Here is a 27,559-nt window from a genome sequence, read left to right as displayed (position 1 = left end):
TAGTTCAAGTTCAAGCAGTGCTTATCACAGCACATGGAAGCAAGGTGGAGAGACTGGACAGTGAGCAGGCACTGAGCTGTCTCAGCATGAATGAAATCCTTTTTCCACCAGCGAGGGGGCAGTGCTGGAAGAAGCTGGAGAAGCAGAATGAAAGTGCTGCTGTCTCCCATGCTGCAGCCTCATTCCTCTGGCAGCTCACAGGGCTTGGAGCTGCTTCATCCCCTGAGTGCAGCCAGCTCTGCTGTGCTGGGGCAGCAGAGTAAAGGCAGGAGGGTGGCTCTGGGCTCAGGGGRGAAGAGCAGGAGGGCCAGTTCAGCTGGGGCTCTGCTGCTGCCTCAGCCAACTTTTTTGGCTACCCAAGAGGGGTTGCTTGTGTACCTGTTCACCCAAAGATGCACCATTCGATGTGTGATCATGTATTTATTCATCCTGAACTTACTGTACTGGGAACGAGCTACCTTTTTCTCCCACACAGAAATCATCCAGGGAGGAAGACCCCCCTTAGATCCTTGAAAGCCATGGATCCCAGCACAGCTGCACCATCCTCTCAGATGGCTCAAGAGGGCAAATCAGTAGCTACCAAAGGTGCTCATTTCCTTTACAGACACTGAAGTCAAGCAGGAGGTCAAACTTCCTGAAGAAAAGGTAAGGTCTTTGAGAATTACAGTTCATCGTGGTCTTKGGTGTCAGGGTTGGCTCAGCTGCCAGCTGCAGCCCTCGGACAGACCACATGAGAGTTTGTAGAGATCTGGAGCTTTCTGTGGTTTTGAGCTTCTCTTTACTGAAGCATTTTACATTTGGAGTTAAATAAGCCAAAAATCAAGTGACCTGTGTGGGGAAAAAAGGAGAAGTGGAGAAGGGGAAGATGGCAATACTACAGTGAGGGAAATACCTCCTTTTTCAGACCAGATCAATAGGGCTGTTCTGGAGCTTCTTGAGTGCTTGGGCACTGCCTCCTTCAAGGACAGTCCACAGCACAGGTTTTAATTTGCTTAAGGCCTGAGCCAGCAGGGCTCTCCTCCTATCAGACATGACTCCTCCAAGTTTTCCAGCAGACATGTAATTTGTGTGTTCCCTGCAGATCAGCTCACTCTCGGGAGTTTTCTAAACCGAACCTCTCTAGTCCAGGGACTAGTTGCTGCAGCTTCTCCAAGAAGAGTAAGAAACATGCCTAAAGAAGAAGGCAGTGACCCTTRGAAGCGAGACTGGCAGTGCTAATGGAAGGACAAGGTAAGCACAGAAAGATGAGAAACTCATTTGTTAGTGAAAATCTTGAAAATGTTCAATCACAAACTGCAGGCACCACTGTCATGTTATTATGAGAGATTTGAGAGGAGAGCTAATAGATAGTAGCACTTCAACTCTGCTGGTGGTCACAATGGGTACCAGAGGTGCAAGACCACCAGTGAGACAAACATAGGCTAGTGGATGTAGCATTCTTTAGGAGCTGGTTGGACTGTGCTTGTGCAGGGGAACCTGGAGGAGAAGTTGAGAGAAAGGGCCAGTGTGATCACAGCTGCGGGCAGGGGTTATTTTGGTGCCAGCTTGCTGCTGAAAGCAGAAACAATAGAGACTGGGGAAGGGAAATGGTAGGGAGGGCAAAGGGAGAGAATACACGACCCACGAGAAGAATTCCAGCTAGTAGGTTACAAAGGAAACAAAATGAGGGAGAGGGGGATGGCAGGATCTGGATTAGCAAAGGTGCCGAGACTGAAAAGGAAGGGTTTGGGGCCCTCACACTAAGATGGAAGAGGTGCCAGCCACTGCACCCCTAGTGGAGAAGGGAAGTCTCAAGCTCAGCTATAAACTGCTTGAGAGACTGATAAACCAGAACCTTTGAAAGCGGTTTTGCTAGAGGAGGAAAAACAGGAGGATGCAGTCAGGAAAAGCCACATGCTGAAAGCGTGGGGCTGAATGGGCCTGAAACTTGGCTTGAAGAAGTTCACTGGAACCATGCTGCTTAGCCAAAATATTGCAACAGAAAAACCAGACAATTGCTTGTAGCTGTAGTCTACCCTATTGCCCCTTCTCTCCTCTCAACAAGAATTTGTTCACTCTGTCCAGAAACATCCTCTCATGTCCATCATGTCCATCTTGCTTTTTCCTTCTGTCTGTCCGTCYGTCTCTTCTAAGAACCTAGGTAGCTTGATAAGTAGTTTCATTCCCTCTAGCCCCTAAATTTTCCAGCTCCTTTCTGGCCTGGAACTTGGTGGCACTGTGGTACAACACTCGGTTGTAAGGCTTTATTTTTTTTTCCTCCTTTGTGAAAAATCCCTCTGAAGACACTCTGTGCCATGTAGCCTTCCTATTCCTGCTTTTTTTTTTATTATTTTTTTTTTTTATTTTTTAACAGTCTACCCTGCCATCCTCTAACAGGTATTTTTCCAACCACACTTCCACAGGCCATACTGGAATCTGTGACTGCCTTTTGGCTCAGGGTCAGCACCGTGGACTAGCCCTGCAGCCAGGCTCTGTGCAGCTACCCGGGAACAATCATCTACCTGTCTGCATAGAGCATTTAAGCCTATTTGCCAGCTTTCCTCWCAAGCAGAGGAGAAGTCTGCACACAAACATACTCTAGCAGCTCTAGAAACATAACTGAGGCAGCTTCAGGTCAGGCACAGCCTGCACTTTGGTCAGGGAGAACATGTCCWGCGTAGCAGAGCTGAGCCCCACACAGCTGTGGCCTTGGCTTAGATCTGCAAACAGGGCAGGAACAAAGCGAGTTCAGGATAGCTTGTAACAGCTCCAAGGGGGCCTGCATAGGATTGCCACATACTTGTGCCTGCTTCAGTGTTTGCCAACCAAACCAGCCACAACAAGGGTGCAGGGGATGCAGAAGTGGGATAGAAAGTAAACCTGAAGCACCAGTGGCCCCAAGCTCCACACAAGGCTGTGGGAGCATCCCCACAGTTRTATGCTAACTACAAATTCAGCTGCCAGCACAGCACAGCTGGCTTGTGGGCTCTGCAGGCTCCAAGGTGCAGATTCTGCCAATGGGGCAGAAGTGTTCATTAAAGGGTGGAGCAAGCTCAGCTTCTGCTTTGGGGAAGTGGGTGTAATCTGTCATAGAGAATCTCAATTTTTCTCCTAGAAAATTCATAGTCAACAGGAAATCCACATTTTGGGTAGTACTTTAGGAACTTTTTTGCAGGAAGATATCAGAACCAAAGTAATTATCTACCAGCCACAGATTTACAGCTTTTCTATAAGGAGTGGTTTTATTTGTTAAAAAATAGATGACTAGATAATGTTTTTACTGTTTCCCATCAGGCACAGACACACTTATGTTTTTACAAAAGCAATGAGGGAAGAATAGGCTTTGCTAGGCTTCTGAAATTCAGGAACAGCAATTAGTTCATGTGCATATGCCTCCTTGTGTTCACACAAAAAGCAAGACATTTAGCAGGGCATAGATGAGCCTTTGCTGTTAACAAAACCTCATTTGCTTCTATGAAGAACTAAGCCTCTAGCAAGAGCTGTTTCTCTAATATTAGACCATTAGATGCATTTCCCACCATCACCACAGCAGACTCTTCACTACACAGGCTCTTTTACTAATCCATTTGTTTTTGGCATGCCAAAGTTCATGAGGTACAGTCTGGTTGAGCAGTTTTTCATTCTTGATATGTTGTATGCTGTCCATTACTTCAACTGTTGGCACCTTAAAGGAACTTCTGATGTGCAAGTATTCATTTAGGGGACTTGCTCATATAAACTGCAGTATGTTTAAATGTCACTATTTCTGGAAACCTTCAAGCAGCCCATTATGATCAGGTGGTCATGTTTTCCTAGGACAAACAAGTCTGCTCAGACTTTGTCCTCTAGAATTTCAGGTTGTTTGTACTGTAATCAGAGGTCTCGTCTGCTGGGCATTTCTGTCCTCATAGCAGGTTCTGGCTACACCTAACTTCATCCCTAATTATAGCCTAACCAGAACTCAGCACTTCTGAGAAGATGAATTGAAGCCAACCTCCATGTTGCCCTTCATATCTCCCTTCTAGTTTTTTTGTTGACTATACATGAAAGGCTAGTATTAAAGTTTGAAATATCCGTCTAACAAAGTACACTTCTCTGTTCATTACAACACGCATCTCAGGTCATTTTATCCTTGACCATTTTTACCCCTGTTATCTGAAGCCTGGCAGGCACACTATCTTCACATTCATGTGTATTAGAACAAAGCAGCAACAAATCATCCAGTTGTGGGTCAGCAAGTGGAACACATGCTATTACTGTATAACACTGCTGATACTTTGCCTAGGTATAGTTCTGAAAGCAGAGACTAGATCTTTAAATAAATCCCCAAGTGCTCATACACTGACATCTCTAATTGCCTAGTATAAGTTTAGCTGTTTCTTCAACTATTGGACATAGACTAATAGGTAAATTCAGAAGTATTTCTAGGTATTTTTAATGTCTGTTTAACTGTCACTTAGATCTTGGCATTAACTGCCTTTTATGAACACTTTCCCTTTCCTTGAAAACTGATATTACCAATTCAGAACAAAATGCTTCAGCTGTGTTCTTGCTGTTTTCACCCCTCTCCACACATTTGTGGAGTGCAAGGTTAGGGATGCTTTTTAGCAAGCCATTTCAGTGGCTGATGCATTTCTGCAYTCTCACAAGACAGCTAAATATCATCAGTTTCAAATCTTTTCCATGGAAGACTGCATTTCAATGCATCCAGTGTACTGTAAAAAGTTAACTCCTGTCCTTTCTGGCAGGCATGCAGCAAGATATTTGTGGTATGGTTTAACCTCCTAAAAGTTAACAGTGTTCAAATCTGGCCATTATTCCCTCCTTTTTGAGTCTGCCCCTGTTAAACATCCATTTTGGTTCATTAGCTGCAGTTGCATTCTGCAGTCATTCTGAGCTCATGGCTTCAGACTCCCTTTTCTGTATCATCCGTTTTTCTAAACGGGTCTAAAGCAGTTAGCTCCAGTGCCACTGGCTGAGGCTTGATTGAGTTTGATTCTGACTGAAGTTCCTTACATGTGTTAACCACGTATAAAAATTTCACTAAAGAAAGCTATCACAAACTCACAGTGCATCTCAACACAGCAGTTTCAACTAGATATAGCAAATAGCCAATTTTTAACCCATTGAGTTTTACTCATACATACTTTATTTTCCTTTTCATGCCTTCAAGCTCCTGAGCTCATCCTGTAYGAGCATGCCTATCAGTCGGATTCTTGACATATCCTCATGTTTGATTACTTAGAGAACTAAGATGAGGCCCCCACCTTGTCTCAGCAGCCTCAGAGGCTTTCAAGGGCAGAAAGAGGTCAGGCAAACATTTTATAGGTCTATTCCTGATGAAAGGCACTTAACAGCTGGGCATGAGTACACCTGAAGAGATTCAGGATCAGAAGAAAGGTGAACCTSTACAGCTAATGCACAGCCAGCAGATAACTTCCACCCTCCATTACCCCTTCATTGCTGTGTAGGGGTCTCCAGCAAAGCRGRGAGTACATTTCTATTGTGAATAAGTCAAGAACCTGGGGGAGAAGGAAGAGGAGGGTCTTTTTGTGCTTGTAAGAAAAACTGAATGCTCTGCACACAAGGTACAGCCAAAACTATCTAGAAGCATCAGAAAACCCAACACCTAGTGATGCTTTCAGGGGTCCCAAGCAGAACAGCACTGGAATGTAGCTGCCTCTGAATACTAGCCTTCACTGTGCATCAAGCCCTATTCTAGCTCAGAGGARGTTGTGTCAGCTCCTGATCTGCCAATTTTGTTCACAACTCATTAGCTTAAATAGCCATATTACCCAAGATGGAAATCTTTCTTCTATCCCCAAACCATGCTACTTTCATCCCATAGTGTCTCCCAATGATTTTGCAGAAAGGCAAAACCAGAGTTTTAAAGCTGTATTACTGTCCCAAATGACTTATTGGGGGGCAGGGGGCCAACAAGCCTGTAGGTAAAAGATAGYGAAGACTTCACTGAAAAATCTGGACAAATCCACACAGATTTGTCAGTTACTTTGCCGGAGCGGGGGGTGGGGGAAGCAATACTACAATAGTAGAGGTTCCCCATTGCCCTGCACATGCAAAGTTCCTTGAACAGGAAGGCTGGGGACAGGGGCAGACCCAACTACCCTGTGGATGAATGTGCATTGAAGCTAAAGAATTTTCCTTTTAGTCYTACATGCCACATACCTTCTTTCACTGTGTGGCCCAAGAGTATCTGTTCCCTTCTGCATCCCTACACTYCTATAGTGCTCACAGGCAGAGAAGTCTTTACTCATCCTTGTTTATTTATTAGAAAAGCCCTACAAGGTCTAGGCATTTAAAATGAAGCATTGGTTACATGGAACACGTGCCCTCAGTCAGAGTCCAGAAGTTGCTGCACGTACTGCAAAGGTGGAGTGGGGCCAGCAGTGACCCAGTGACTTCAGCAGGAGATGCCGATAGGGGTGCRAGACACTAACAGGGCAGTACCAGTCATGATCCAACCTTCTCAACATAGTTAGCAGGATAGAGTCCAACGTGGCCAGTGAGGAGTCGGCCCTTGCACCATCCCTGTTCATCTTCCTCACTTATCTTCATTAGTTCTTCACCTAAGAGTAAAAACAGTTGTTAAGGARGCAGCCTTGGAAAAGGTAGTGTGGCCTTCTTTGTCAGGAGGACTCAAAAACAAAGTTCTAAAGTATATATATGTCTGAATATCTACAATTTTTGCCATAGCACCCTCAGTATTGYACTGTACAGTTTTTAATTAAAGCCAGAGTTACTGACCTCTTCAGTATCTATGCTCAGTACTATCCACTAGATTAGGGTACTTAGAGTCCTTCACTGCTGCTGTTCAATATCAGAAATCCTTGCTCTGATATTTCTTCCAGCTTTCTTCCCCACAAAGGAAAGTGTTTATAAACCAGAGGAGTCAGAAGGCTCTTAGACATTTCTCTTTCTCAGTGGTACCTCWTTCTACATAAGTCTTCTGCAGCAAGTGGGAAGAACTTGTAAGAGGTTGCTAAGCTATAACTGTTAGAATCCAAGATGACTATTCCATGATGGACTCTCCAGCTTGGCCAGAAAGACATGGAATCCGCTCATTTCTCAGACAGTGACTGGGAAAGGCTCTCAACCTCCCCAGATCCACTTTGAGAAAGGGCAGGAAAGTCCCCTTCCCATCAGGGCAACATTACACATCTGCCAGAGASACAGATTTGACTACATCAGTAGGTCAGCCTCACACTGATAGCAGTTGAGTGAAAAAGTCATCTGCTAGCAGTTGAGTGAAGAAGTCATCTGCTGTCTAGCTTAAGCCTTGTTCTTGCATGCTGGTCAGAGCGGAGTCAAAGGGGAGGGCTAAAGCTAATCAGTCATGCCTCCATTTAACAGTTTAAGCTGCTGAGYGGCAAAAGACAGTCAAGTTCTAGAGCAACCATATTGTAAGGTATTTTAGAGCAACAAGTTAGAGATAGAAAGTTGACTAGTATGGTAACACAGCAGCATAGATGTTGGCCTCAGGCACAATCCTCTACTGAAAAGCTTTTCTTTTCTTTTTTCTTTTTTTTTTTTTAAAAAAAGAAGAAGTGGTGTATTTGAGATGTACAGCACAGAAACACCACATAAGACACAAAACAAGCAAGATTAAAGACACTCAAGATCCAAATGTCCTCTTGGTATTGGAGAGATGTGCATGTGCAAGCCGAATTTAAGGGAGRAAAGAAAAAGGAAAAGGGGTCAACATTTGCTTCAGCATTCTCGCTCCCTCACTTTTCTAGTAGAGGTTGGGATCTCCACATTCAAGATACCAATTTTAAACAGTTTGTACAACTTTTTCTGCCAGTCAGACTCTGCCTTCAGTAGCACATGCCAGTCAGCTGGACTTTCCCCCCCTTGAGATGACCATCTTCTAGCTATCTCTAATCAGACCACCTTTTTTTTGTACTTTAGAGAAGAAAGGGATATAAGTTTTTTTTCTCCCTGTGGCACAAGGGAGAAGCATCTGATGATAGTCTCAAGATAGGATACAGAGTAAGTGCCTGGCAGGCAGAATGTGTTTCATCATCTTCCCTTACACTGTTGCCAGGCAATCTTTTTGTGGCCTCACTGTCTTAGTCTACAATTAATCTGAGGTGGATGATACCCCTGGGCAGTCCAGTCGGGGAGGGGTCAGGCCAGAGGAAGAATAGATTTCAGTTTTCAAGGGGATATCCAGATCTTCGAGTGTTTCAATCATTCAGTTAGCCCAAGAGGGGACAGCAAGAGGTTAGTAAGAGATTAGTGCTTCTGTACCTGCTTTAAAGCTCAGCTCATCAGCCTCCTGTCCTGTGTAATCATACAGCGCTCGTACCCTTACACCTGGTACCTTTATGTCCTCCTCATGCCCATTGGTATCCAGGCACTTCTTGGGAGTGTCCTCATCTGACCACTCTGAAATATCTTCCTTCCCTCCGCTGTATTCATGGAAGGAGGAAGGGGATAGGACGGTGGTTAGAAAAAGCAGGCTCATCTCTCACTCACCTTCTCTTTCTTATGCACCACCCTGACTCCCACAGACAGCTACACCACAGAACAAGGTGTAAGAGGCCAACAGCCAAGTGAGAGTGGACAGGGAGGAGATACCAGGAGACACTAGATTTGAAAGCATCCCAGAGTCAGAGACCTGAARGCTGGGAGGGCAATTCATTCTCACAGCTTCTGCACACATCCACATTCTCTTAATGACACCATCCTACTCCAGCACATCATCTCGTTCAGGGCAGGCCAGTTCTAACTGGAGAGCCTATGTGCATCCAAGACTTATTCCAGTCAAGAAAGCCAGAAYGGTAGGAAAGGCCACATCTTTCATCTCAAACAGATGTGGCTGGAATGCCATTTTYTAAGTCAAGAGCAAGAGCAGAAGGGAAGAACAGTAAAGGACAGGCGCCTGGAGCCCCCAAAACCCTGGAGAGATGTTCCATACTAACTTCACATGGGCTGATGCCCTCAGGTTGTCATAGAAGATGCTGTTCTCCTCCTCTTGATAGGAAAACCTGTAGATTGGCAAATAGGGCCCCTGAATTCAATAGGCTGGGATACTATAGTGGCCTTGAGACATCTCTACATCCCCATTCTTTCCTATCCAGTTTGCTTACATCAGAGCTGACCTTCTAAGGCAGGAAGGCAACTGACACAGTAGGTCATGAGTTTCTTCAGCCTCTCCCTATCCTCCAGCTTGCTCCCTGGCAAGGGAAGCAGCTCTACCCAGACTTGTCAGCACTCAGCACCAGGGAGCAGTAATGCCTGTATTTAGTAAACAGTATAGTTAACTGGCAGGGCTACCAGTTCCCAGTTCTCCTCCCCTAAGTCTGGAGGAAAGGAATCAAGAAACACCTGCCAGAATCTCACAAAGCATTAGACTGAACCAGGACAGATCTCATCACTAGAGGGACCTTTACAACAAAGCATCTTATGAGACTATCTGCTAGACAAAAGCTACTCATCTCCTTCACCTACCCCATCTTTTTGAATGGCATGGACAGGGCTTGAAAYGGAAGGGGTTAAGGGAGAGGTCACTCCTACCAATCCTACCTAATTTGTACATCTGGGCTCTTCCTAATGCATCCAGACTTCAGCCCTTACCCTTGTCTTGTCTGCAAAGGGGTCTGTGAGACAACACCATCCCGTGCAGGCAAAATGCTGGTCAGCGTCACATCGTCGGCCACCTTACCACTCTTCTCCTTCTTGGTGATTGGCCGCTGTGTTTCAAGAGACCATTCCTATTGGGAAAAAACAGTAATACCATCAAGCCACATAGATCCAAGAGTACTCGGTATTTTTCCCTCTGACCAATACAGACGGAAGAAAAGTGCAAGAAYACCCAGATCATACTTCAGTTGTGGCTTATCAATCAGCCAGCCAGGTAGCCTTGCAGGCATAGCAGGCTTACTCCTTTGGAATCCCACTGTGCAGCAAGAACTGTGGGAGAGTTTAGGATCAGAGGTTGTGCCAAAGCCCTAAACACTGACTCCTGTTCCTCACCCTTGCAGCTGGCTGGCTGGAGTAGTTGCAGTTTGGAAGGCTTACACCCATCCCTTTGCGCACCAAGAGAGCTTTAAACAAAGCTTCAGAAGARACAAACATACCAAGCCCAGTGAGCAGAGACCTTTTTCCCCAAACAAAACTAGCAATCCACCAGTTACAATAAAACAGCTAAGTGGCAGGGATGGTAGTTATACACTCCAGAGTGATCGGTCACCTCAAACTGAGGCCAATTCATCGCCATGCCTGGCCCATGCGTGTTGCGCCACCACTTCAGGTCCTCCTGGTTGTCTGCAGCCATGATGACTTGATAGAGATCTCGATACAGTGCATGGAAGCTATGAGAGCAGGAACAGACAGAACCAACATAAATAAGCAGTTCCCCAAAACCCAGGTGCAAAGGAAGAACATAACTTCATGCATAGTTACACAGCTTCCAAAGTCCCATAGAATAAAGGATGATAGAGAGCCATTGAGAAACACCTGGTCAACCCTACGAAAACAAAGCCATCTACAAGGAAGAGTCAGTTGGCTGAGAAACAAGAGACTTGTTTGGTGTGACAGTGGCCAACATCTGACACCTCACAGYATAGTTCATCAAATGAGCCTTGAGAAAGCCTGGCATGCTCTTGCACACAGACAAGGAATTACCTCCAATTCATTGCCACTGTCTTTAAATACAGAAGCATAAAAGTTTGGCTGCAACTGTCTCCCTATATAACCCCTATTTAAGGGCAACTTGTGAGATAGGAGTGACATGAGCCTACAAAAGGTCTTTTGATTCAGGGCAGAATAAGTGTAACAGCTACAGTTACTGGAAGGCAAGAGAGCTACATTCCTCAGACTGGGGTTACGTATAGCCACACGGAGGCATTGCACAGAATAAGTTAGAAACACATCCACAAGATAGTACTGGAAGCCTAAGGGTTCAGAAGACAGACAGAATCCTTTCTGGGGAGACGAGCACTGTTCAAAACCAGAGACACCAGCAGCGGTCAGACCAAGGGGACCCAATGATAGTTCTCAGACACACTTGGAAGGGACAGGAATGAGACCTGTCTGATACATGCAGGCACTCCCCTTCACAGACCCCACAATCAGCACCCTTGCCAGAGTGCACAGCACCCTGGGCAGAAAGACCTCTGGTGTCAGGGCTGGTACCTTTCACTGGTGGAGAGGTTCAGATGCTGGTGCAGATTTAGGAACATCTCCTTAAAGAAGCACAGTCGCTTGCTCTCTGCTTCCTGGCAGCCCTCAAACACTTGCTCCATATCCTCCATGTAGCGGGGATTGTAGCGGTTCAGCTCTTCCAGCATCTTCTCATATTGATCCTTGCACTGAATCAATCCAAGAGGAAATCCAGTGGTGAAATATATAGCCTTGATCTCAAACCAGTGGCCCTCCCCCACCTCCAGCTTGGGACTGAAGAGTTTTCCCCTGCACTGCTAAACAAACAGCCTAGAATGTAGCAGAAAAAAGCCTTTTTCCCCAAAGCTGGTATCCCAGCCCATTGGTCTTCCAGAGGTCTTGCAAGCTTCTCACCCCTCCTTATATTTCCTTCTACACTCAGTCCTTCCACAGCTTTTCAAGGGGGCAGGCAAGCCAGCCACTTTGAGCAGCTAGCTTTCAGCTCTGCAGCTCGCACTCCCTGTACCGAATCCCCGCCTCCCCTTTCTTTTACTGATAAATGAGATACTATCCAAACCAAAGATAGTCTTGCTCAAGTCTTATTCTATCTTGCTAAAGCCTCACGCAATGAGATCCTAAACTTCCTTACGGGTTGCAGCATAAGCAATTGCACTGCTATTACAAGCAGCACTTTTTCCTTGAGAGGGGTATCCTCATAATCTGTGCCTGTATAAAACAGTCACCTTCTCAGCTTCCTGAGTGCACTTCTCTACACGCTCCTGCAGCTTGCGCAGCTGTTCTTGTGAGATAGAGGARTCTGCCTTGGCATGGTTCTCCCTTGTATGGGCTGTCTTTTCCTCTTTCCGGGCTGCATGGTAGTTTTTCTTAGAAGTCTCCACCTGTGGCAGGAGTGATGCAGAGACAAAGTCATGATTCTGACCACAGAGATCCTCCATCCCTCAGAGAGGGCACATTAACATCCTTGCTACAATCAGCAGCAGTTATTTCAAGACAACACAATATGAAAGGCCAGTTTGGTATTTAACCAGCCATGCTCCCCCTCTAAGTGAACTCAGCATTAACCTGTCACACAGACACTGAGCCTGTTACCAAAGCCTTCCTACATGAGAGGGTAGCTACAAGGCCACCAAGAACAAGGGACCAGCAAGACATCTCCTCCTCTGGCATCCTCTACCACACTGTCTAAACCCAGTGTGCTTGCCTAACAGCACTCATGATCAGGTAGCCAGCTGGGCTACCCTCATTCACCCCTTCTTCCCCATTCACATTTTGCTTACATCTTTCAGCTTTTTCACCCAGGGTTTCTGGGCCTTGCGGAACCCATCCTCTGCCTCCTTAGTCTCTTTGAAGCCTCCAATCATCTGCTTGTGGTAGGCCTCCTTCTGCCAGGCCTTGATCTTCTCTGAGTCTTCACCAGCCAGGTGGTTCCGGACATCTAAGTGAATTTCGCTCAGCTTGTCTGCAGCTGTCAGGAAGGCATGCCAGGCCTTCTCCAGAGTGCCATACTGTGGACCTGCAGGGACAGGCATCAGAGGGGCTATTATACCTCTTGCTCACAGAGAAAAGCACCAGTTCTTTTCCTCCTACAAGTATCTGTCAGTTTGGAGTCACTTCCCTAACTCTTCTCCATTACACAAGTCAGCACTGAGCATCCTGCACGCAGTCCCAACAGGCAGCATCCAAACTGCCTGTTACAGCTGGCTGAGACAGGCACTCCTTCCGGGCAGCCTCTGCTGCTGGGCACTGCCTGGAGCAGCTAAAAGTTTCTGCAGAAAGTTCTCCTCACAGATCTGGCCTGAGCTCAGGTAGCAATATCAGTTCATGACATGAGCTCCTGCTTCACAGGGCTTTTGCTCCACTGTTTCCCATTATTTTGTGGGACACCATCAGTATGTGAGCCCAGTGTCACCGAATCACAGCTAAGTAGTTATTTTTTGATTGAAGAAAAGGAAAACAGTCAAGCCATCTTTAAGAGATCTGCAGTTTGATTCAAGACTTTGGCCCAAGGACCTGCCAAACTAAATGAATAGAGTATTTTTTGTAATCAAACACTGGTAGTGCAGAGAAGGAATACCTCCCAAAGGAAACAGGAAGACTACCTGCCAGAGGAGAGAGGGGAGGAAAAAAAAAAAAAAAAAGGAAAAAAAACCACCACATACAGCCAAAACAGCTTCAGCAAAGAAAGAGGAGATGCACAAGAAAGGGACCTCCTTGAAGAAGAGAAGCTTGTCTCCCAAAGAAACAGCCTTACCCACAGTGAGACATCATACTCAAGGAACAGAGTGCTGCTACCACAGGCTGTTCCTACCCCCGCCTGYACATCTTACCCTTCTCCACATTGGTCCTCCACTTGCGGGACCACTCTGTTAGCTGCTGGGCATAGTTCTTCTCTATCTTRGCTCGCTCCTGGAAGCAGGAGATTAAGTCATTGCAGAGCCGGTATCCGTCATCCACGCGCTTCACTGTCCGCCTGTAGTTTCCAGCCTGAAATGTGACATAATTCCATCACTTTACTGTAATGATTTTCACATCCCTTCAGAACAGGCAGCAGCAGGTCAGTCATTGCACAGTGAGGGATCACAGGCCCTCCTGAAACCAGCAGCTGGGCTCAGACCCCCTTTCTGGTGCTCTCTTGCTGGAGGCAGAGCAGTGAAAGGAAGGAGCTGAGATGCTCTGGTCACCTCTCACAGCACAGATGAGTATCAGCTGAACAAGGAGCTCTTGTTCCACAGCATCTGAGGAGGAAAGGGTAACCTCTTCCCTGCAGTAGCATACAACTTGTTACTGAACCTCCCCACAGTTCCTCCCTCCCTTCCACTTCAAGGGCAACATGTCACCTAGGAACTTGAAACTCCTCCCCCAACTCTATTGATGGGAGGAAAGATGACATTCCTATCTCTCACACCTGATCATCCTTCCTTACCTCCCAGAAACTGCCCCCAGGAGCGTCCCCGCCAGCATCATCTTCTGATGACATTGCCCCTCTTTTCTTGCAGCAGAGAATTTTTGCAGATTTCAGTTAAGCTGAGAAGAGAGAAAAAACAATTTTTAACAGAGCACTGGCTGAGCCTTTGCAGAGAGCACAGTCCTCCACTGGTTTTACAGCTGGAGAAGCCCAACATACTGTCCCACAGACAAGAACTGGTATTACTGCACCTCCAGAAATAAATGGCTATATCCAGCAGAAGTGCTCAGGACTGAACCTGGCCCCTCACTCCCTGCAGAAGGATGGCCTCCTTGGCAGACCTAAAGCACTTTTGGAAAGGACACTGTAGAAATAACCTTGCCAAGTCTCAACCGTACTGTTCTTGGAGATGCTGGTGAATCCAACACCTTTCAGCAGCACTGGGCACCTCTGCAGAGATTCCTTTCTTAACCAAGGCTCTCAAGAGAGTAGTGAAAGCTACAGAAACTGAGAAAGTAGCTAAAGCTACTTGAAATGTGCCTTGAAATACTTAAAAATAAGTCTTCTGTCAACAGAGATGACTCCAGCTTCCCAATATGAGTCAAGATTAAGGGATTACACCAACTGACTGGAGAAAACAAGGCTGAGCAGTCAGCAGGCAGGCATGTCCTGAATGGGGAGGAGCCCTATAAACTGCCCACCAGCTGAGCGGGGCTYGAACAGGAACTACAGAAAACAGACATGTCCAGCCTAATTGCCCTGCAGCATGCCTGCCAGTTTCACAGCAGCACTGCTTCCCAGCAACATCTTTGTAGGGCTGACATTTCCATTACGCTCAGGCCTGTCACTGCAGTAGGCTCAAGGTCTGGGCTAGAAGGTGAGAGATGCATCTTGCTTGCCACTGTCTCCATGTTTCTGCCTGTTCTCCTGTACAAGCTGGGCTGCCATTTTGTTCCTGGCATGGTGTGACACTAGGAATTCCCTAGGGAGAGGTTCAGGTATGCTGCTGTGATTGGGCAGGAAGCAGAGAGAGAATAAGAGAAAAGCCCAGTGTCATAACACCCCCCCCCCCCGCCAATCCTAGGCGAGCCTGGGTTAATGCAGCATAGATGTCCTCTACCGCAACATCTCCTCTTGCACATTCCTGGTTATAAAAAGCTTCCCTCACACCCTAGAAAGGTATCTGCTCATTCTGCCAGCCGCCAGAGCACACAGCAGAGGGACGAAGATCAAGACTCCCTATCTCCCACCTCCTCCAAACTCTTCCCAGTACGTCCACTATAGCATAAGCCACAGCACAAAGTGCCCCAACACAGACTGCAAAAATTTCCTCCATTTCTTCTGGCTCAGCTTGCCCAGTCTCCAAGTGGAGAGTGTAATTACATTAATGCTGTTTCTATGGGTTTCTCCAGAAGGCTTTAAGTGCTGAATTCCACAGTTACAGAAGTTGTTAAATGAGATGTGACAGAGCTGCATAAACCTTAAAATCTGAAGAACACCTCCACCAGCCATTCCCATTCCCACCCTCCATCCATCAGCAGGCTGCAAAGCTAACTTATGTGCCTCCAAGGCAAGCAACTTCACTCTTTTCCCCAGAAACTACATACCTGAAAGCTGAAAGGGAACACACGTGCCAGCTGCTCGCTGCCCCCTATTTTCTGAGCTCTTCAGATGCCTCAAAACGGACTGAAGGAGAAACAGACAGACACAGTTAGACACTGCCACTTCTTTGCAGGGATGCTGTCCATTCTGGCACGTCGCAGTCCCAGGGTAGGAATGAGGGTGTCCCCATCTGCCAGCTACTAGGAGGGGCACCCTCTGATATAGCAGCTGCAGTCACTGTGCCTCCCGAGATGCCACGTTCCAGCACGTAGGAGAGATGCCAAATCCTCGTGTCACAAGATCTAGCCCCAGAGAGAGTTAAAATAGAAACACTGGGGCGGCATGACGGCACTGTGCGGGAAAGGTAGCGTCACAACAGCTGAGCAGAAGGAACAGCTCACAGCCAGGAAGGTCTAAATTAGGGACATTCCCCAGGGGCCTGGTCCCCCCCTCACTGAACAGACTCTGGGCTAGACCCACTGCCTCCGTGTGCTGCTGCCCTCACTTTCAGGCCTAGCTGACTTKTGGGGAAGATGGGAAAGACTGACAGACTTTCTCTGGTCCTTTTTTGTTAAAGATGACAAGGATTGACATACAAGGCAAAGGATTAGGTGACTCTGCTTTAAAAACAAAGGAGACACACACACACGTTCTGGTGATGAGGCCAGAGTCCCTCTGGCAGCCCCAGTACACCCAGCACTGCCTGGTGGGATGCGATTCTCTGGAACACTTTGTCCCTTGATTCTGTGAGCCACATCCATCACGTTGTCAGAAATACTTTGTTAGAAATCTTTATTTTGCCATTATGTCATYGGTAACTGCCACCAACTTTCCATGGAGGAAAAGGAAGTAAAAGACTTGCAGAGGCTGAGGAAGTGAGGGTGGAAAGAGGTCTGTTTACCTCATATTCACTTCCCTGAAGATGTACTTCGAATGTCAAAAGCATATTTAAAAAACACCTTCCCCACCACTCAAAAGCCCTTCTGCTCAGTCAGATGTATCCACCTGGTTGAGGCTGGGAGGTTAGGGCAACTGAGAGTTAACACAGCTGAGAGAACAGAAATTGCAGAACCCAGGAGGAAAAGGGATTGTTGGTCAGGTATTAAGACAGGTCTGGAGCAGAGGTGGGGTAAGAGGAGGAAGGAAAGGAATGGGGAGTGGGTTATTGCAGACAGACTAGTGACCTTTGCGAGGGAAAGAGCTGGACACTTATCAGATTCAGGCCACTTCGTTAAAAAGTTCCAGCTCATCATAAACCTTCACAGCTTACCAGTAGTCCCCTAGTAAAACCATACTATACATTCCTGAAATTGCTAAGATTAACCCTTTCTCCCCACACCCCCAAAAAATGTTACTTAAAAAAATATAGTTAGATCTGTCTGTCAGGCCTTTCCTTTCTCTCCCCTCAGGAAGAGGCGGATCAATTAGAAGTGACCCATGAAGGTTGTATCACTTTTTCTCCCTTCCCCCTACCCCAACAGTGTGTTTGTGTACACGCTCACGCACACACTTCTTTATCAGGAGGCAATGAATCTCAAACATGCCTTCTGTCTCTGGTTTCCAGTTCAGGCTCACTATGTAGTACTAGAGCTTGGGAGTAAACGCAGAAGACTTGTGTGTCAGAATGCGGTTGTTCATTTGAGAGACAGTCCAAAAAAAAAAAAAAAAAAAAAGACCCCAAATCTGTTCTTTCTGCAAGTTCCACATGAACTTTGAGCCATGTCTACTTATTTTCTCAGTAGTCACAAACCTAAATAACTGGATTTACCATCAATATCTGTGGGCTCTGAAATGTAATAGCTGCGATAGATTAAACCAAGGGTCCGTATTGCCCAGTATCCTTCACAGATAGTGGCTAAAAGCAGCATCTTCCCTAACCTTGAGAACAGAGCAAGCACATATGGTGCCTCCCCACATACTCTCCAAGTCTCTAACCATTTGCTGAGGGTGACTTCCTGAGCTGGATGTGGCATCTATGAATCCTCAAGGGATTTTTCTCTCTTCCCTTAACTTCTCTAATCTCCCTTTGAACTCACATGAGTTTTCAGCATCCACAACATGTGTCAAAAGCATCCCACAGCTTGAAGGCTCTATTGGAATCATCAATATCGTAGTAGTCTAGGGGATTTTTTTTTTTTTTTTTTTTACAACTTTTTTTTTTTTTTTTTTTTTTTTTTTTTTTTTAACCAAAATTTCTACAGGTTAAACTCCTTAACCTGAGTAGTACCTAGTAAAGTACTTTTTACCATAGCAGTTGTACAGACTATACAGGAGTCCAGAAAAATCTGTGCTAGTAGAAGCAAAAAGGTCAAAGAATGAAGAGGACCCTGTTCAGCTAGGCTTTTTCTGGACTTCACATACTCCATGAGCCCATGTCAGTCAGGAGATCAAATTGGATCTGCACACAGACTTATGGAAGGTACTTACTGCTGCACACAGGGGCTGAAGAACAGCTGCTGCTGTCACCCTGGGCTCAAGAGGAGCAAATAGATTGCCACTCCTCCCCCTCATGCCTAGTTATTCCTGAAACATCATATGTATTGTGAGCTGCCAAAAGTTTGAGACTAGGGAAAAAGTTAAGTTTGCCAGGAAAAGTGAATAGATGATTATTATACATGCCAAAGTCTGGAGACTGTTGTACAGCAAGGTAGAGAGATGACAGGGATACCTTGTCGACAGCTTAATGTAGCAGAAGCCACCATGTAATTCAGAAGGGCTGGCACAGCCTGTACAGCACAAGCAATGTAAGCAGAGTTGTTGGAGGTTTGTGGGTCAAAACCAGGACTCTTTCCAGTGTTACTGCCACTTCTGCTAAAAGCAGGATATCCAACAAATTGGACTTGCAGAGCAGAGGAGCTTTTCTCCTGCTTCCTCTTTCAGCTCTAGCAGTTAAGAGCTACTTGAGACCTCGCTGCAGTTCCTGCAGACAAGCTCTCTGAAGAAGTGGGGAGCAACCACACCTTAATCCACTTTGCACCTCCACCAGATTGCACAGAAGGGTATCACAGGCATCATTACAACCAGCAACATCAGCTGAACAAACTGAACTAGGCAAATAAGATTTCTGCAGAGATACAACCCCTCTTGCTAGTGGGATTGAAAAAGTACTTCCCTCCTTCCCACAACTACCTTCTCTCACTAAGGACCAACATAGCTTTTTGGACCACATCTGCTATCAGCTCCCTATTAAGCTATTCAAAACTGGCTCTTGGTCCTTAGTAATGAAAATGTGTTGGAACAGCTCGTGACTTCTTCACCGATACTGAGCTCCACTCAGGGAATGCCAAAGCACTTATTATGGCAGAGCTGTTTCCACCTTTAATTAGGTTCAAACAAATAAACAACTGAAGCACAACCACAGGAGAAAACAACTGATACTTGATCACTGTCACCCACGTGGGCAGTGAGAAGTTTGTAAAGATGGAGGTGGTCTCACCTCTGTATGGTGACTACAGCCTTTTAATTTTCAGGCTGCAAGACAGTTTCATCCCCTGAATCCAGCAACTCCACAGGGATTACAGCAGAGTGGCTAATGCTGGCGCACTCAAGCTGGGTGAGGGGCAGCCAGGGCCCCCCAAGGACAGTGAGGGGGAAGGCAGCTGTGGAGGCTAATTGGCAAAGTGCACCTCTCTTTTCCACAGGGCCAAGAGCTGCACTAATTTGTGACTTAGCAATACACCAGGGCCTTCTTAAAGCTCCACTGTCTGCTTTAGACTCTTAAGCATATTGCTGATCTCAGCCCACTGCAGGCAGTCACACATCTTAGACCACAGTTTCTCTACCTTCTGACCAATGCGACAGGCCAAAGTCTTCTTTCAGACATATATGGATCTGGCAACATGAAAAGTTCTGCATTTTTGTTGTTTGCACAACACTAGTACAGCAGAGTCCTGGTCCACAGTTAAAGCTTCTAGACACTATAGTAATAATCTGTAGTTCAGAAATCTTTCCCTTAGGCAGGTAAGCCACAGATCCTCTTCCCTCTATACCACACTCCAATACTTCCATTCTCCAAATGCCCAGGGCACCACTTCTGTATATTGCTCGACTGCCTCCTGAGGCTCCTTGCGAGCAATTGTTTTAGTAAGTTTGCCAGGAACAAGCCTCTGAACTCTGCAAAAGCTCAAAGGGCTGCTGCATACAGCCCTGCAGGAATTCCTCCATAGAAACAGAACCCATACACTGTGCCAGACAAGGCCTTCTGCCCAACTCCTTTCTCCTTCCCCGAGTACTACAGCAAGCAGTGGATACAGACAGAGCTGGGAACAAGTTGATTATATTTATCCAGTAGCTGGGGCTTTGGTGGACAGGCATTTTTTACTACACAGCAGTTTCTATCTAGGCTTTGAAGCCAAACTAAGCAGAGTTTTAATCAGGCATGGGCTGCTACCAGCTCATTTCCACCTCAGAGCAAAGCAACAGTGTGAGATTTCTGCAACCAAATTGTTTGGTTCCCAAAGAGTCACTTTTCCTGTAGAGTACATGGTGGTGAAGGTACTGTTCTCACCCCAGGGCACTTCTGGCTTAGGTTGCAGATAAACATTTCCATCTGAGCCATCAAAACATACAGAAGGACAACGACCATGTCTCCTCTTTCCTCTTACTCAGAACAGGAGACATGAAAGCCTTTTTTTTTAAAAAAAAAAAAAAAAAAAAAAAAATCGTTTGTTGTCAGAAAGGAACTAGAGGGCTGGTGGTAGGAGGTAACACATGACACTAGGAGAGCAGTGAACTGGATTGCTCGTGGTGCAGCAGCGCTGGAAGGTTCCTGATGCAGAGAATGAAATGGGACACAGGATGAGTTTCTCTTCCAGCCTCTCTATCACTGCAAACGGGCATTCAATAGCTCTGAACCRGTGACTGCAGTGATGCCTCAGTAATGTGCTCTCCACCACTATTATATAGGAGCATGGATATTTACTGGAATACTCACCTTTCCAAAAAGGGGCCCAGTACTACTCTGCAGCTAGAGAGTGTGCCAGGTAGCACAAAGATCCTCCAAGAGATCCGTATACATTAAGTGACTTCCACCCAGCAAAAACATCCCTTAGAGATCTTTATCCCATTGCTATGGTCACACCCTCAGCAGAGTCACCCAACCAGGAAAGGGACTAATAGCCAACATTTCCCAGCCGCTCCCTAGGGACTGGGGCCTGCCAGGGCTGCCTAGTGCAGTTTTGAGAAACATTTCAGCTGGTCCCTCCAGCTGGGGAGAGGGCAGAGCCATCAGACAGAACAGTAACTACACACAAAGGTCACTTCAGCTATGTGCAAGCCTGTAACAGAAGCTAGTCTCCGAGGTGGTGATTCTCCAGAGATYGAGTGGCTATCCACTAACAAAATTCCCCATGGTTATACTGAAGTATTAAAGCACAGAAAAGGTCCTCCTCCACTTAAGGGGCTGACCTCTTGCACCTACAGGCTACTCCATTACTCTCCCCTGTTTCAGACCATACTTTCTTTATATTAGTCTCCTCCAGAATTTAGATTGAGCTAATGTCCTGATGACAGGCATCCCCCCCGCCACCTTTGCCTTATCCGAAGTTGTTTAAGTGTTCAGACTGAATGAAATACTTTTCACATTTATTAGCTTCAGGCTACTTCCCTGTCCAGTTGTCAAAGACAAGACTGTAGAACAGGCTTCTACCCAAATGCTGCTGCTGATCTAAGCATTAAGATTTCTGACCAAAATAGCTATGCCAAGCAGAAAACTTGCATAGGCATTGTTGTACCAGAAAAACAAAACCCCGTCTTTTCCAACATGAATCAGGGTATCTGTAGTGTTACAGGAAYAGAGAACTGTCCTGGTCAGCACAGCAGTTATCGAATAACATAAATGAAGGAATATGTTGGGCTATCAAGGTTTATTAGTTTTTGCTCTTCTCRATTGTTCGTTCTAGGAAGAACTTGATTGTAAGCTCAAATATCCACCAAGCAAAGCACGGAGGGAATCAGTGCWGTCAGCAGCTGGACAACGCAGTACCACACTCTAACAGGGCAACAGACCATGTTCACTCGGGATGTTCAACGCGGTTGCTGGAATAAGCTTCGCAAGTGTGCTGTGTCTGTGTATTTAACAGGCAGCTATAATTAAGAGCTGAGGATAGTGTGATAGAGACATCCAAGCTACCAGAAACAGCACCATTCTAGCCTGCTTTTTTAGCTGTGCAAGTAGCCCAACATCCATTCCACGCAGTCAGCGTGTCTGCTTCCCCGTTCGCACACCCACTGGCTTGCCCCTCTCTCAAGGCAAGRCTTTAACCCCTGCAGATGCAGAGAACCTACCACTGCTGTTCCACTCTCCTGAGCCTCCTCAGTTGCTTGCTTCCATGCTGCATACTTCCTACCCTACCGTATCAGGGCCAGCTAATAAGCATCAAGCTTGTCAGCTAACCCATGCAATCAGCTCACCTCTTAACCAGAAGAAGCCCCAGACAAGCTGTGTTTTGAAGAAGTATTTCTTTGCTAAAGCATCACTGATAAACAGGTATTTAAACTCCAGTCAAAGCAGTTATAATCCTCCTGAGCAGTCACAGCCTGCACCACAGTTTTCCAATATTTAATCTACATTTCACCTTGTTACAAGCTTTTCTGCCCTCAGTAACTTACAAAACAAGATCAATAGTCCATCCTGTAACACAGCTGCCTGTAACTCAATAAAAAGATATCACAATAGCAGGCTAAGCCAGTCCACCTACTTCTGCCTTGGAGTAAGGAAGCTTGCTTTGTTCATATCTTTACTGGAACAGCAGTGATCCTACCAGGATACAATGCCCAAGCTTCAGTCTACCCAGAGCCAAGAACAGAAGAAAAACATGTGCAGGTTTTTGCCCCCCCCCTAAAAAAAAAAAAAAAAAAGCCACAGGAAACTGCTGTTAGTCTATGTCAATGGAACATTCTCCTCCTGTGATTGAGTCACCTTGTAACCCCCAGAGCAGGGATCAAGTTTACTTGAATACATTAAGAAACCTTAGGGAGGCAGACTGCAATCAGACAACCTTCAGAAGAGCCACAGCCCCGTTAGTTCCATTCCGGCACTGAACTCCTGATGGTGTCTTGCTTCAGACTGCACATCAGTCAATGTCTTTTCTGCCTCTTCCTCCCACTTGGAAGTCAGTGTATTTTAACCCAGCTGCAGTTCTGCTTATCAGCTTCATTTTACCAATGCTTAGTTTCCATTGCAATGGATGCTTTTCAAGGAAGGGCAAATGGGAGAAAAGGATGGAGTTGGCAAGTATTTTGTTGTTCAGACCAAGCATGTGGTAATCATATAACCAATCAGTTCTAACCAGTCAGTGCATTTCCTTATTTCTGGTTGTATCAGACAGGATTCTGGTTTGACTTGGCAAAAGCTGATAGGTTACTAACAATGTTTATGTGAACACTTTCTTCCAAATATTCATATAATGCAAWGAAGAGCTGAAAAAGTTTGTGCATCGAAGAGTCTAAAGTTTATCCAGTGTCCTGCACAGCTGCACGTCCCAAACAGGCTGTAGAAGGGAGCACAAGCAACTTTGTAAAAGAATTGCTGAATAAGATGGGACTGAGCTCTGGAACATCTCTTATGTTAATACAGGAAAAGGAGAAGAAGGAGGTGAGAAGCATCACACTCACTGCTTCTGTTTTGTGCTGTAGTCAGTTCCTCCACTTTGATGATGGTGTGGCTTTGTTCACTTCTTTCTCCAGAGCTAGGTTTACTCAATTGCTTCCTCACAGGAAAATCTAAACAAAAAGAACATCTGCAAGGGTAAGGCAGAGTTCAGAGCCATATGAACTGGCAGGACTACGGACAGACTGCAACAGAGCCATTTTGGATGGCTGCAGTCTTTTCTGGAAGAAGGCATGTGAAAGGAAGGCAAAATCTGCTCTTCGGAGTGGGGAGAAAATCCAGTAATTTAGGATTTCCTTCATAGCATCTCCTGATCTGAGAGAAGCTGGGCTTCTGGTCTGAGAGAAGTTGGGCAGATTAAATTATTTTGACAGTACTCCATTCCTAAAGGTACCCATATGCCTTTTTGACATATCTCCCAGAGACAGGCAGAGATAGCAAGGTTGAAGTAGGGCAGCCATTAGGAACTGGCCTGCACTGTGAACTGTGACTATTCATACTTCACACATTCTTCCTGAAGATAATTACACTGCATGTCACACGAGAACTTTTGTTTACTTCCATACTGCCTGCACAGAATCTRTTCTTCAGTATTGTAGCTTCAGCCCTCTCCAAATCAATTTTTGGATCTGAAGCTAAGGAACAGGACTATCAATATAAATACACTTTATATTCAAGGTGTTATCAACTATACTCTGAAAGAAGATAAGAGAATGGGATAGTCAGCCCAAAAGGCACACACTAGAGAAGAAATGTCAGCTGTTTGGCATCATTGGAATGTCATTTGCTTTCTCACCCCATTGCCCAGAGCACAGATCTCCTCTTCTGATCTTCAGGGTCCAACTTGACACATGAGGAGAGAACACCAGGAAGCTTTTTAAAAACAAAAAGTACAAACAGATCAATCCAATGGGGTTTATTTTCCCCTTCAGGGCTTCCTGAGCCAGCTCCTATCCTGCAGGTCAAGGGACTGTTTCTCAGTTTGCACTGAGGTAGAAGCCTGCTAGTCCTCCCTCTGTCTCAGCAGACACAGCAGTATCTGCCTTCTCTCAGGAAGGACTTCCCATTTTGGTCGCTGCCCTGGTTCACAAGCTCAGCTATCTCCATTTAGAAGATGACAGCACAGCACAGCTGTGCAAAACAGGCACTGAGTGCCTGCCTTCAGAGATCTGTGGCCATTGGCAGAGCACCCTCCAGCTTTGCTGGAGTCAACACCAGGCTTTTACCCAGGTTTCCTGGCTAGTGCACTCCTAGTGCAAGAAAGGGCAGACCGAAAGCAACAAGAAGCAATAGTAAATATCTAGAATCATTTGAGAAGTGAAATATACTCCCAACTTCCCCCAATCCTCTGTGAAGGTCTCTTGCCCTTGTTAGAGACTGGGAGCAAACCCACTACAGAGCTCTACCCAGCAGCGCCGCAGCCTGCACAGCTCAGCACGTATGGGAACAACAGAGGCTTGGCAAGGACACAGAGGGAGAGAGGGAAGTTGCCACCAATAGATAGTCATCAATAGATAATCACCACATCCCGAACAGCCTATGTACTGCRTCTTCCTACAGACAGGAGATACAGGGCTTGGGCAAGCTCAAAGCATTGACAAATGAGACTGGAGACTTAAGGCACTGTCAGCTTTAGGCTGCCTGCAGCAATTCTAACTCCCCTAGCCTGGAAAAATTTAATGCCAAGTCATGATAAACAGAGACCTACCAGAGTTATCTACTAGGAGAACATGAAGTCCTGCACACGAGCCTGATGCCTCTGGATCCAGGCCCCTGATACCATGGAGATGCCTCATATGCCTGTTGAGCTACCTACAATGCACAGTGACAACTGCTAGATTTAGCGCACACAAATTCTGACCATCGGAAGTCTGAAAGGCTGCTTCCCATCGTGCAGTTCACAGTAAAGAGAAACCACTGCAGGCTGAAATATGATTAGGATGCCAGTCACACATATTGCCTCACAGCACTGCCCAGCTTCAGCCCACATTTCAGCTTGGAGGAACTTTATGAAACTATTGTACCAGTCACTGAAACAGAGCTGGATGATTACAGCAGAGTATGCACCAGGCTCTTTGAATTGACATTATGCTCTGTGCTGGAAACTCCTTGTGCCCAGTCAGAGGGCATTTGGATGTTAAATTGCAGTGATCACCATGCCACATGGTTGCAGTAAAAAGCTGCAACTTGAAGTGCTTCCTAACTACTTGAAGGGTGCAAGGCTCTTTTCCTACCCTTCAAAAGAGCAGAATCCAAATCCTCCATGAAAACTTTCAGATACAATAGTCACCATTTTCTATCCCACCCACTAAGGCCTTTATGGGGCAGGTTTTTGGTTTTGTTGATCTGACACAATTCCATGTCATACTGCACCATCTACACCCATCATGCTAAGTAGTGATAAAATAGCTTGCAGGATCAGAAAGTCTGTTTTAAAAAGATAAAGAGTCCCTCAAAGGACTGAACAGCACTCTTACTGTTTAGGCATTTCCCCCGAACTCTCATGGGCAGCCCAAATTCACATATCACTGATCAGCTGATGGTGAAAATAGAGGCAGTTTATTAGTGCTTTCCCATCAAGAGCATAGCTTTTTCCACTCTGGCAATGGGCAGATTCTTTTAGCGTTTGAGGTCCTCAGTTCAGTCCTTGGGCATCAGCTAACACACAAGCCAAACTGTTCAAGGAAAAACTGAACAATCTCTGGCCTTCAGAAAGGCCAGAGTAGAAAATATACAGTGTTTTCTGCCTTTGAAGATACCATATGAGTTCCTAACAGAATCAAATGTTGCCCCTGGTGCTGTAGCTGACTACAAAACTAAGAATAAGTTGTCCCTTAAAAAAAAAAAGAAAAAAGTCACATTACAAATATACCAGCCTACATAACTAAATTAAAAAATCCCTGGTTTTGAAAATCATGTATGTCCAGAAAGAGCCTAAAAGATTCAAACTAGCTCTTGTACAGTCTACAAGAAAATGAATCACTTTCATTCTGCCTCAGTTATTGTCCAGTGAAGAACTGGATTTGGGGACAGAGTATCCTCAGGCTTTTATGGCTTGGTTATGCACAACTCAAGCTTGCCAACCTGCATGCAGGTGACGTTTTTAGCACGGTCCAGTGCCGATCCTCATTCATTCACTGGAGTTTGATAATGGTGTTCCACGTGGGCAGGAGCTCTTAGGCCTATACRTAGCTAACACAGTCTCGTTACCCCTTTTCACGGCCTGAGAAGCCAGCCTTCACTAGAACAAGTGCAGGCAAGCCAGGGAAGCTCAAACTCATAGGTCAGAGGAAACAAAAAAAGCAAGTAAAGCAATGGAATACAATACAACACAACAGGCACAAACCAGCAAAGGCAGCAAGTGGTTAACCCAGCTCACACATTCATTTTGCTCCAAGCTGCTGCTTGCAAGAGAACATAGCAAGTATTTTGAGGAGTTTCTAGTGAGATACTATGAATGACAAAACCCTGGTGGGGCAGAGCAGCCTCCACTTCACGGAGGGTACGCCGCACACCTCACGGAAAGGTGAATCCTTCCCCAAAGGAATGCACCCGGTTATGCAATGCGCAGGGAGAAGCTCCACTGCTACTCCACCCAGAGAGCAGCTCGCACCTGGAGCAAGGAGCATCGAGACCCCGTCACTGCAGCCCACACGCCGCAGTGGTGCGTTCTGCTCCCGTGACGCGCGGAGAGGTATTTGAGCCCTCGTAAGCCCCAGTGACATGTGAATTCCAGGGTGGAGTGGGAGGCTCTGCTAGGGTTTTGCATTGCAATCACTTACTGTCACATCAGAAATTCCTTCTCATGAATTAGGTTGGCAGCTGAATTCAGGGGAAGAGAGGCTCATCTCCCATTTTCGGCAGTGGAAAGCACCACTTGGGTGAGGAAGTTTGCAGAGCAAAGGAAGAGGCCAGAGTACTTCCCAGGGCCAGGAGCGCCCAGCGGTGGTCAGCTAACCCTCCCCTCACCCCTTGTGCTTGCAATAGACCCAGAGCCTGAAGAGCTGAAGCAGGCAAAGAGCACATAGTTGGCACAGAAAGCGGCAAAACTGGTTAACGCGTTTGGGTCACCCTAGCAGCTTCGCTCATTGACAGTTTCGCGGGGACCACGGACCCCTCCTTCTACGGGGACAAATCACAGACCGCTCTCTCAGGCCCACTGAGACCCTTCGCGTTTGTCAGCTTTTCTCACTCCCCCCCCACCGCCCCACAGAGGATAGTGCAACCCCACGGCCCGGCCCGGGGTAGGGGAGCCCTGGGGGAAGGGGCTCCGCCACGCGTGGGGCGGCGCGGCCCGAGCCCGCCGCTCCGGCCCC

General features: G+C 46.3%; 1 protein-coding gene and 1 long non-coding RNA gene across 3 annotated transcripts; one reads left to right on the top strand and one right to left on the bottom strand.

The window, feature by feature from the left end:
- The first annotated feature begins 479 nt into the window (after positions 1–479).
- On the top strand, positions 480–22,309 carry LOC146601411 (uncharacterized). The gene is made up of 3 exons (XR_014895965.1): positions 480–645; positions 1,082–1,230; positions 21,535–22,309. It is a non-coding gene; the product is annotated as an uncharacterized LOC146601411 (long non-coding RNA).
- On the bottom strand, positions 6,246–15,850 carry PACSIN3 (protein kinase C and casein kinase substrate in neurons 3). 2 transcript variants are annotated; one of them, XM_085306013.1, is made up of 11 exons: positions 15,640–15,850; positions 14,051–14,151; positions 13,455–13,611; positions 12,405–12,640; positions 11,850–12,005; positions 11,140–11,315; positions 10,196–10,316; positions 9,580–9,716; positions 8,925–8,990; positions 8,251–8,411; positions 6,246–6,566 (listed from the first exon to the last, which is right to left on the bottom strand). In XM_085306013.1, the coding sequence occupies exons 2-11, from the start codon at positions 14,102–14,104 to the stop codon at positions 6,451–6,453; spliced, it is 1,380 nt and encodes a 459-aa protein (XP_085162139.1). In that variant the 5' UTR covers positions 14,105–14,151; positions 15,640–15,850; the 3' UTR covers positions 6,246–6,450. The 2 variants fall into 2 exon arrangements, with proteins under 2 accessions (XP_085162139.1, XP_085162148.1); XM_085306022.1 differs by lacking the exon at positions 8,925–8,990 and having other exon boundaries at positions 15,640–15,848.
- Positions 22,310–27,559: the final 5,250 nt, after the last annotated feature.

Source organism: Rhea americana, unplaced genomic scaffold (assembly GCF_003343005.1).
Source record: "Rhea americana isolate MKP2758 unplaced genomic scaffold, rheAme1 scaffold_102, whole genome shotgun sequence".
In the NCBI taxonomy this organism is placed as follows: Eukaryota; Metazoa; Chordata; class Aves; order Rheiformes; family Rheidae; genus Rhea; species Rhea americana.
This window is presented reverse-complemented; position numbering and strand designations above follow the sequence as displayed.